We start from the raw sequence: 10,528 nt of genomic DNA, 5'->3' as shown, positions 1-10,528 counted from the left end.
GGTGCGGGGCTGTCCTGAGCTGGTGCAGGCAGCCGCAGCGCGGGGGGCGGGGGAGGGGCCGCTTTTCCCTTCCCGTGCTCAGCACCTGTTTGTAACCCAGCCCCACTGCCAGCCTGTGCCCCGTGCCGGCTCTGGGCTCGCCTGCTGGGGCTGCACGGCGGTGACAGCAGCTGTGGCCACCCCCACTTACCGCGCCGGACAGTGTTTGCCACCACCGCCTCTGGGCTGCCCAGCGTGCGGGCTCTGGGCAGGCAGCACCAGCAGCAAACGCTGCCCAGCGCGGCAAGTGCGGGGGCCACAGCTGCTGCTGCTGCCGCCGCTGTGGGGCCCAGGCTGGCAGCAGGGCGGGTTACAACCTGGGGCTGAGCATGGGAAAAGTGGCCCCTCACCTGCCTCGTGGCTGGTGCCCCCCCCTGTAGCCACTCGCAGCCTGCGTGGGGCTGGCTGTGCCTGCTCAGGAATGCTGGCCATGAGGTGGGAGATGGGCTGCTTTTCCCGCGCTCAGCACCAGCTCCTTCCCTGCTGGCAAGCAGGGGGTCAGGGCTGTGCGCTGCCCTCCGCCTGTACCGTGGGGCTGGGGGGCACTGGGAATGAGCAGGTGTGGGAGCCTGTGGGCCCACACCCATGTCCTGGGGCCAGTGCCGTTGGGCCCAGAGCAGGGTGGCAGGAGCGCAGGGTCCCAGCCAGCGGGGACTCTGTGGAGCCAGGCCAGCTCCCCACTCGCCCTGCTGGTGTAGCCCAGCCCGGCTCCACAGACCCCTGCCAGCCTGTGCCCCGCTTGGGCCCCACTGGTGCTGGCCCTGGGACATTGGTCCCAAGATGGTGACAAGGGGGTGCGGCACCTGTCAAGGGGCGGGGCTACCCATGAGGCCCTCGACAGCCTGCCAAAACTGGGTAAGCGGCCCTCCACCCGAAATAATTGCCCACCCCTACCGTAGGAAGTCAGTCCAAGTAGAACGTGCTAGGTCAGGGGGTTACTGGAGCTGGGTATCAGTCCAAGTCTGAGAGATCATCAGCCCAAAGGTCGAGATGATGTTGTGGTCAGGGCAAGTAATTGATCCAGGACAAGATCTGGGAACAGGAGGAAGCAGAAACAGACAGGAGAGTAACAGGCCAGAACTTCAGTGTGCAGGGTTAGGTTTAGAAGTTCAAAGGAGGCCAGAGATGCAGCAAAGTGGTTTGTTGCCCAGGCAGCTCTCTGCTGCGTTTTCTAAGCTTATATAAGCAGTGTGACTCAGCCTGATTACCCTCAGCTCATTATAGATGCTTTACATTTGATGTGACCATGAAATCACCATTTACCTGAGTGATGAGCCATCATTTATTGAAGGTTTCTGCGTGGAGTGGCACATCCTCAATGCTGCATGTCCACCTTCCGTTTTCCTTCAGGTCCCCCTTAGAATGGTTGTGTCCATTGTATCCATTCCCAAAATCCCCTTTGGGCACTCGGTGGAGAGTTACTACACATAACCACCATTTTTCCCCACACAGGATGTCGAGGTCCCACACCAGACTTGATCTGCCGCATCCAGCGAGGACAGGGGGAGCTTTGGGTTGGTGATGATAAGGAGCCTGGAGAAAGTGCGTGGTTTGAGGGCCTGTTTTCAGGTGAGTTGTGGAAATTTTCCTGGCCCTACCTCCTTAGCACCACTGAGTGCCAAAGTGACAGAGGGAGCTGCAACCCTGCAGTCCTGCCCTGAGTTGCCATCCCAAGGTACTGACCTCAGACAGCTTCCCCTGCCCTGATCTGTGTCCAGCCAGGTGTGTTTCTCACTCAGTTCAATACAATGATGTAGATACAGGTAACTGTTTTCCTTCTTCCCTTAATTATGGTTGTTGTGGCATGAAATCTCCCTTCATCCCTTTAGCCGAGTTTTCTATCACTCCTTCTTCGGACATTGAGCCCCAGGCCCCTTCTGTTAAAAAAATAAATTCTAATATAATAAAAGCTTAAGTCTGTCTGTCTGCCCATAATGCTTTATTCACACTCTGATTTGCTGACGGAAACAGCCAATCAGAGTGCTCCAAGCATGGGGGAGTGCTGCCATGATTCCAAAGCTGTGCCAAGGACTGGACAGAGGGTGGGGGAGCCGAGGCCAGCAGCGCTTCCCACCCCGCACCCTGCAAGAGACAGCACAGCGGCAGCATGGGGTGTTAGGTGGTGGCACTCCATCCCAGGGACATCCCCACCCAGGTCATTTTTGATGTGCAGTTGGCTAGTAAATAAATAAAAACTTTTATCCCTGTGGTACCGTGGGCTGGCATTTCTATCTTCATTCAGTGATGTAAGAGTTGGTACCCCATGTCAAGGTGACCATATCTCTTGTATATCCTCAGCAGATCATGCTGAGATGTGCATTGCCTTTGGACAGTTGTCATGGTAGGTAGATGCTCTGGGAGCCATTAAGGGTTGGGCTATAATGGAGCTCCCCTACCCACTGCTGATGGTTTCTCCTGCTTAGTTGGAACTGGAGCTTTCCCCAATAACCCTGTTTGACATTAAATGGTATAAAGGCAGTGTTTAATCAGTATCTTGGGCTGTACTATATGACTCCCAGCTGCAGGTGGGATTTACAAACTCTTATGTTCTAGGGGATATAAACCCCTTTCTGATGCATCCCTTGAGGGCTCAGGGTTTATGATGCTCAGGACCCAAGACCTAAAGTCCATGTGCAAGTTAACCTCAAGGCCTCTGTTCTGGTGCAGATTGTTCTGACACAGAGGATGTCTGGGACTTGTTGGCAGAGCAAAGCTCCACATGCTTGTTTCCTGAGTCAAGCCACTCACGGCAGCCAGGTAAGAGATTCTGCTTATTCTAGGTGGGAAAATTGGAGAGCTCATTTCAGGTGTGGCTCATGAATTGCAAATCCTCCCCTCCCAGCATAGGCAATGTGTAGTGGAGGCACAGGAGGGCACATGCCCCTCACCAAGATTGGCCACTGCCAAAGCTGCCGCCAGCTTCTGTGGGCAGCCCCCCCCCCCCCCCCCACATGGGTGGCTGCAGGCGGTTCCCGCTCACCAGACCTCCCCTGCAACCAACATTGCCGCAGCCACCTGCGGGTGGTCCCCGCTTGGCCCACCCTCACTGCCAATGTCAGTGCGGCTGCCTGTGGGTGGTCCCCGCTTGCTGCCGCCACGCCACTGCCTGCGGGTGGTTGCCGTGCCCCCCCAGCCTCCAGGGCCACACATCGTTCATGCCTCCCAGAATATTTCTGTGAGGGATGACATAGTTAACTTCTCTCATTAATCTCAGGAGCCCTTAGGATGTACTTATACTATAGCAGTGGTTTGTCCCAGAAATGGCAATGCTCAGCATGGCCCACATATCTACGTCTGCTGATGCATGCCAGACCCAGAAGCTTTCCAGTGAAGCTCTTTCATACTTTCCAGATGTTGTCCTCAAGACTGAGAAGTTGGTAATAATCCTTAGGATGGGCCCAGGAACCAGCCACAGGTGAACTTCTGGGTCTGGAGCATGGCAGCAAGCTTGGTTGGGTGGGGAGTACCCTCTTCCCTGAGATCCCCTACTGCTGTGGTGGAGAGGAGCCCTCAGAGCCTTGCTTCTCCTTAAAGCAGGGAATCTGGCCTTTGGTCTCACCCTCAGCCCTAAAGAACACGGAGCCATTCAGATCCTGTGCCATTATACACATCACACATGTATCTTTCTGCAAGAGGTCCAAGGGGATGTGGTTCTCTCCATTCAGATGGGGCTTGGATTTGGGAATGAACCACAGGGAAACTGAATCCACAGAATTTACTAGGGAACATGAACATAGTGCACTGACCTGCCTCTCCACCTGCAGCATGAGGACTATTTGGAATTGGATCTCTTATTCTCACAGAGAACCCAAGGCTGGGCCCTACTCTGAGCACACCCCAGCACAAGAACAGGAATTTCCCTTTGCCACAAGGACAGGGACTAATCTATGAGTTCTCTTCTCCACCCAGCAGGTGCTGAGATGCTGAGCAGAGCTGAGCAGCAGCCTCCTGAGGATGGGCCTGCACACTTGGAGCTGGTTCCAGCCAGAAATCAGCTCCCTGTGCAGTGGGGACAGAAAATAGCTGAGTCCCGGAAGACTTTTGTGTGCAGGAAAGGATTCAAGGGGCAAAGAAACCTGAGAAGCCAGGAGGGCAGCACTCACACAGGGGAGTCGATCTATAAATGTGGTGAGAGCGTCAAGGACCAACAGAAGCTCAGGGTGCGCAGTGCAGTCCACAGAAGGGAAACAGCCTACTCCTGCCCTGATTGTGGGAAGAGCTACTGGTACAAATACCGTCTCATTGAGCACCAACGAATGCACTCAGGGGAGCGCCCCCACCTCTGCCGGGAGTGTGGGAAGGGCTTCATCCGCTCAGACCATCTCCGCGACCACCAGCGCCTACACACTGGAGACAAGCCGCATCACTGCCGTGTGTGTGGGAAGGGCTATGCTCGTCTTGACCATCTCCAGGACCATGTGCGCATACACACTGGGGAGAAGCCGCACTGCTGTGGCCAGTGTGGGAAGTGCTTCATTCGCCCGGACAACCTCCGCACACATCTGCGCGTGCATACGGGCGAGAAACCCTATTGCTGCGCCACGTGCGGGAAGAGCTTCGCCCGCCCTGACCACCTCCGAGACCACCGGCGCCTCCATACAGGGGAGAAGCCATATGGCTGCCCCGTGTGTGCAAAGAGCTTTGCCCGCCCCGACCACCTGCGAGACCACCGGCGCCTGCACACTGGGGAGAAGCCATATCGCTGCATGGCATGTGGAAAGAGCTTTGTCCGCCTGTCCCATCTCCAAGTCCACATGCGTGTGCACACAGGGGAGAAGCCATACCACTGTTTGGAGTGTGGGAAGAGCTTCCGGCAGAGCACGTCTCTTGCTGAACACCAGCGCACCCACACTGGGGAGAAGCCCTATCACTGTGCAGACTGTGGGAAGAGCTTCAACCACTCCTCTCATCTCCAGGTCCACCAGCGCCTCCACACTGGGGAGAAGCCATACCACTGTGGGGAGTGTGGGAAGAACTTTAAAGACCTGTCCCACCTGCGTGTCCACCAGCGCATCCACACCGGGGAGAAACCATTTCACTGCACGCAGTGTGGGAAGAGCTTCCGGCAGAGCTCTGTTCTCACCAAGCACCAGCGCACCCACAGGCTAGAACCTCACAAATGACACAGGACTGTTTTTGCCAGCTATAGTCTCATCTTCCTCCCCACAACCTGTGCCCTGAAGTAGAGGGAGGAAGAGGTTCCAGCACCTGTCCTGAAATGCTCCCACCTCCTCATTCACTAGACGTTGGGGATAGGAGTGTTGGCCTAGGAGTCTCTTAAACAGGCTGTACTGGGGTTTACGATCTGCAGTTGGGAGAGAGGGATCAAGTGGGCTCAGGGCTACACTGCAGGGGCCCTAGTTTCTTCCAGGTAGGTAGCCCTTATTGTAGCATCCAGGGATATTTCTTCCAGCTTCACTGCTGCAGTTTCAAGGGAGGAGTAGAAATCAAAAAAGACTATGCACTTCTACTTGGCTGACGGAACCAATTGGCACAGGAAATAAATACCAAGGTATCAAGCCCAAAATCCCTGTGAAACCAGATGACATACCTTCAGTCATCCAATCCTAGCTGTACGCAGTGAGGTGACCCTTGAATATTTCTTCTGCTTGCACTTTTTTACATGACAATTCTAGGCCCATTCATCCTTTCAGGTAACTCCTGGTCCTCTTGAGTTGTTAATAACTGCTACATTCCTGGACAGTTCTGATCTTCAAACAGAGCTCAGTTTGGGGGACTTTAGGAGGTTAACCTTTTCCTACCATCTTAAGATGGCCTAGCCTCTGGCTGAGCCAACAGAGGCTGCTGACTAACTGCCACCCTTATGGCTTTCAGGGACACTTTATTTCCCAGACCCACCTGGAGGCTGGAAATGTCTCCTAGATTATTCCTGTATCCCATACCTGACCCCTGTCTCCTGCGCATCCAGAAAGCCAGCGACACACATGGATTGTAGTCAAGGTGAGACCTGTGACATCTTGGATGGAGAGAGAGGGCTTTTGGGTCACAGCCTCTCTTGCTGTCTCCCTCTCAACTGCTAAGCTATGACAGGCTCCATTCCTGAGAAATCGTTTTCTACTCATAGTGGCAGGAGTGCCACCCTCAGGGCTGATTTCCCTGGATCCCCACTTCTGGGCACTTATCCCTGTAAGCAGCCCCCAATCATTGTGCTCCTTCTCTGTCCTCATGGGATCCTTCCAGAGGGAAACAGCCCTAACTCCTCTCCTGATGGCCTATTATCTGCTGTAACTAGTGCCCCCCACCTTGTCCAGTGTGAAAGTTAACCTTTCCTTCTCAGGGCCAAACAGCATACCAACAAGGTAGAGAAAATAAGGCACACACCAGGATGAAAAGATCGTGACAGAACTGCCAGTGCCTTTGAGGAGCAGGGGCTTTTACTATAATGCTAAACAGCTTAGAGAATGGAGATTTTCCAGCAGCAAGGTCCAGCCTGAGGTTATAGTTCTGGAATGGGAAATATTTTGAAGCTTTCCTTGCTTCTCTTCTCAACAAGCCCTACTCAATGGATCAGCTCCAGGCTGTGCTCCCCCACACCTCCAAACCCACTCCATCTAGGCTGTGGCACAGCCCAGTCCAGCTCAGCTGGGGGCTGCCCATGGTGTTCCTCTCATGCAATGACACCGCAAACAAAATGGCGACTTTGTTCCACGTGCCTGTCATGAAAAGGAGCAGGAGCTGGGGCCAGAAGTACCTGTGACTGAAGGGCCTCAAGGGATATGGGACACAGGGAGACCACAGGGGTCCTGAAGCCAATGCTAATTCTCTTAGGGAGACAGTGACAAAAGTTGAGAACAAAACAGCAGCATCTGCTAGGAAGCCTGAAACACAGCCACTGTCAGTGGAGTCTATAATTGACTAAAGCTTGGTTTTAAACTTAAAAGCTGAGGTCAGGGTCAAATTCTGATCATCTAATGTCCTTATTGAATGATGAACCTGCTGCAGTTGTAGCTGTGCTCATAGTAGCACTGAACAAACTTTTTCCTTCTACCTATGACCTGCTAATATGTGGTTATGTCTTAGTCTATTCACGCTCTTCTCATGGAAAAAATCTTGTCTGGATACCATGGGGTTAAAGTGCATGGGAATTTTTTTCATTCAGTTAACTTGATAACAGAGTGTATGCTGGGGGGAGAGCTGGGAAAGCTGCATTCAGGACAAGGTGATGGAGGCAGGAAACTCTTCCCTGTGAGAATTGAGAAGCTGTCTATCAAATACCCTTCTAGAAGCAGATTGGCTCAAATTGCTAAGTTCCACTGTCCCAGAACACAGAAAATTCAGCTTAACACATGAGGAGAGGAGAGGAATTTGGCCTGTTAGTGGCTTGGGAAGCAAGTCTCGTGAAGAAAGTCTGGAAGAGCTATGGTTATTTAGCTTGGAGAAGAGAAGACTGAGGAGGGATTTGATAACAGTTTTCAAATACCTGAAGAGTGATTATAGAGAGGGTGGAGATGGGCTTTTTTTTTGTGTGGTCATAGGCAACGGAACTAGAGGCAACGGCCTCAACCTTCAGCAGGGGAATTTTAGGTTGAAGATTGGGAGGAGCTTTCTGACCGAGGTGGGGTCAAGCATTGGAACAGGCTGTCTAGAGAAGTGGATTCTCCATCCTTGGGAGTTTTCAAGAGCAGTTTGGACAGACACTTGGCTGGGATGGTTTGGTCAGGGATGCTCCTGCCTTGAGAGAGGATTGTAGTTCTTTCCAGCCCTGCTTTCCTATGATCCTGTAATACTTACTGTTCAAAAGCATGGAGGTGGCTGCAGGTTGTGTAATTTTAACTTTTTGGTATTTTTAGCATGATTCCTTTCCTGCCTTTGGGATTTTCGACAGCATTTTTAGTTCTTGATACAGGGAGTCTTGTTTCTTTCCCTTATAACTTAAATTGTGTGTTTGCAGCATAGCACAAGCCCTTTCCATGCCAGGTTACATTTTACTCTCCTGTGTCACTGGTCAGGGATGTCTGCAGCACAGCCTGCCCTGCCCGATCACTTTTCTTAACAAGGGTTTTGAAGCAACTTGGAAAGTTTTGTGCCTTTTTTTTCCAATTCACTTGTTCTGTCACTTCAGGCGAGCAGTCTTTAACCTGTCCCCAGTGACACCCATCAGTGATAACTGCAGTTTAAATGCTCCATGTTTCCAGTCACTTAATTTAACAGTTGGTTTTGCTGTCCCACTGGTGCTGGGCATCGACACTTACCAACCTGACACCCAGAGTAGCCCCCTCTGTCTGATGCATTAACTTCATTGCAGGGTGAGGGGTACCAGCAGCACCCCTCTCTCTGACCCATGTTGGCCTAAGGGCACTATGGGAGACAGCACTTTCCCTCTCCCTGCTGTGGCTGGCTCTGGGCTACTGTGCAGTTATCCCACTGGCGAATTGAGCCTTCTTGCATGGGTAGGGGCAGTGGTCTCTCCCAGCCATTGGCTAGGTCAGAGCAGGGCAGGGCTAGGGGTCTGGACCTTCTGAGCTAGGATTGGGGAGCACGAAGGTAGTGGCTGTGTCTGCTGGGGTTCAGGTGTGGGGCTCTTGTGGCACCCCCATGGCTCCCTGCCTTCCCTCCCCTTCTGTTTTCCAGCATTGCCCCCCACCCTCTCCATCTATCTTCTTCTGTCTGATTCTTAACAGAATCTCTTCCCAGAACACCCACATTCCTAGTCAAGCCTCTGAAGCGTATGGCTCACATCTCAGTTAACTCTGTTGTATAAAGGCAGAATGTTGTCCTGTCATTGTGCATGTGGCTTCATTTGGGCTTATAGCTCTGCTGCAACACTTTGAACCCCTCTGACGAGGACGTGTACCTTGCCAGTACTCTGACAAACTTTAAGGAATATTCAAGTCCTTAAGGTGAGTTGTCTGTTTTCTGTATATCCCCAGTGTCTTGCTGTTTTTAATTCACTTCATCCCATTGTACACAGGTTTGGGGAATGTATATACCCCATTTCCATATCTTGCCCCCATTGTTGGATAACTTCTCCTTTGACATGGTTCTCCATTTCCTTTTAGTGTGTGTGGGGGAGGGGTTGCTACCTCCCAAGTCAGATTACTGACCCAGAAGAAGCATCACCTGTGATGTACCATGCAAAGAAGCAGAGAGGTACGAACAACCTCCCATCAGACAGCAGCTGGCACCCAGGGAAGCCACTGGGATTATCTGGACAACAGGTGTTTGGTAGGTTGGCTGTTGATGAGATGCAAGAAAGGGGTCTACAACCTAACCTTTTATTGTTTGCATACAAAGCACAAGAATAAACATGACCCAGTTATCTGCTTGTCTACTTTTGACAACACAATACAGATTATTGCTTACACTGGCTGAGATGGCTCAAGAGCATGAGGATGGTGGCGCACACACTGGCAACAGATCAACCTGAATTGTCTCGAATTCTCTGGTTATCCCTCTAGTCTATATCCCAGTTTTATACATAGCTAATTCTAAAGCATTCTTTGATTGCATTTTCTTTATTTCACGAAGGCTTGAGGAAGTGGATTTAACCATTTTTTCTATAGATTTGGAAAGTGTCAATTAGATGGGATTTGTCTCTGTGAAAAGTAAACTTTTTTGAAGGAAGGATTTATCTCCATCCTTTGTCATCTTGAAATAGTGCTTGCCACAACCTTTTTTTATTCGCCCCATTTTATAGTCTACTTACTGCCAAGGTGGTTTTGTTTTTATAACTTACCTTAAAAACAAGCAACAATCTTCTCCTTTGTTTCCCAAGGTAGATCCAGTAAGAGCTTATTGAGTTTCTTCTGGTGGTATGCCATGGGGTCCTACTAGGAGTTTGTAAAGCTGTGTTGAAAAATTGTCTCAGCTTCCTGTATGTACACTGTTTTGACTCTGACAACATTGGTACCCACCTTATCAGCCTGTTGTGTGATAATAGTATCATATTAGTATCATGGGTTCTTTTGAAGGCTGAGTATGGCTTTCTGTTCTGCAGGACTGAGGTTGTAATGTACATTTTATGTTTTTGCAAATCTCAGGGTGGGCAGGGAAGTAGAAGCAGTTCCTGTACAGGTCCAGAACGGGGCTGCAGCACTCAGAGTCCGTGACCTGGCCACTTTGTCCTGTATCTACGTCTGGTCTGTGTTAGGTTGGTCATTGCATGGCTCCTTGTCATGGAAATATTTCCTTAGTCTTGGGCAGCAGTAAAAAGGCTCAAGTTCTCCATGCAGCTTTACTGTATCGAGTTGTGAAATAGGGCAGAAAGACCACGGGATAATAGACACCTCCGCTGAGCTGACTGTGGTTGGATAGGTTGAAGACATTACTGTGGCCAGTCTCACTGAGACACCAGGCCTTGCAATGGGCCCAGATGCCTTCTGTGCCTCAACATCAATACGCCTACATCATCACTAGACCAAATAATATCTGAGATTCATTCACTTGTAACTCTACCAACATCATATGCAGCATCACCTGCTTACAGGGCCCCTCTACTGTCTGTACCGGGCAGATGGGATGATCCCTA

General features: G+C 51.3%; 1 protein-coding gene across 6 annotated transcripts in view; it reads left to right on the top strand.

The window, feature by feature from the left end:
- LOC102372509 (zinc finger protein OZF-like) overlaps window positions 1-10,522 on the top strand; it is a 25,304-nt gene extending 14,782 nt beyond the window's left edge. For 2 of the 6 annotated variants that reach the window (XM_025192268.1, XM_025192273.1), the window contains exons 3-6: window positions 1,492-1,608; window positions 2,707-2,796; window positions 3,949-6,000; window positions 9,060-9,319. In XM_025192268.1, the coding sequence (XP_025048053.1) occupies window positions 1,492-1,608; window positions 2,707-2,796; window positions 3,949-5,162 (1,421 nt within the window). In that variant the 3' untranslated portion in view covers window positions 5,163-6,000; window positions 9,060-9,319. Of the gene's footprint in view, window positions 1-1,491; window positions 1,609-2,706; window positions 2,797-3,948; window positions 6,001-9,059; window positions 9,320-9,779 lie in introns of those variants that run through there. The other 4 variants (XM_025192270.1, XM_025192269.1, XM_025192272.1 and 1 more) reach the window with 4 other exon arrangements.
- Window positions 10,523-10,528: the final 6 nt, after the last annotated feature.

The sequence above is a fragment of the Alligator sinensis genome, unplaced genomic scaffold (assembly GCF_000455745.1).
Source record: "Alligator sinensis unplaced genomic scaffold, ASM45574v1 scaffold662_3, whole genome shotgun sequence".
Taxonomy (NCBI): domain Eukaryota; kingdom Metazoa; phylum Chordata; order Crocodylia; family Alligatoridae; genus Alligator; species Alligator sinensis.
Note: the sequence above shows the minus strand (reverse complement) of the source record. Positions and strands in the feature narration are given on the sequence as shown.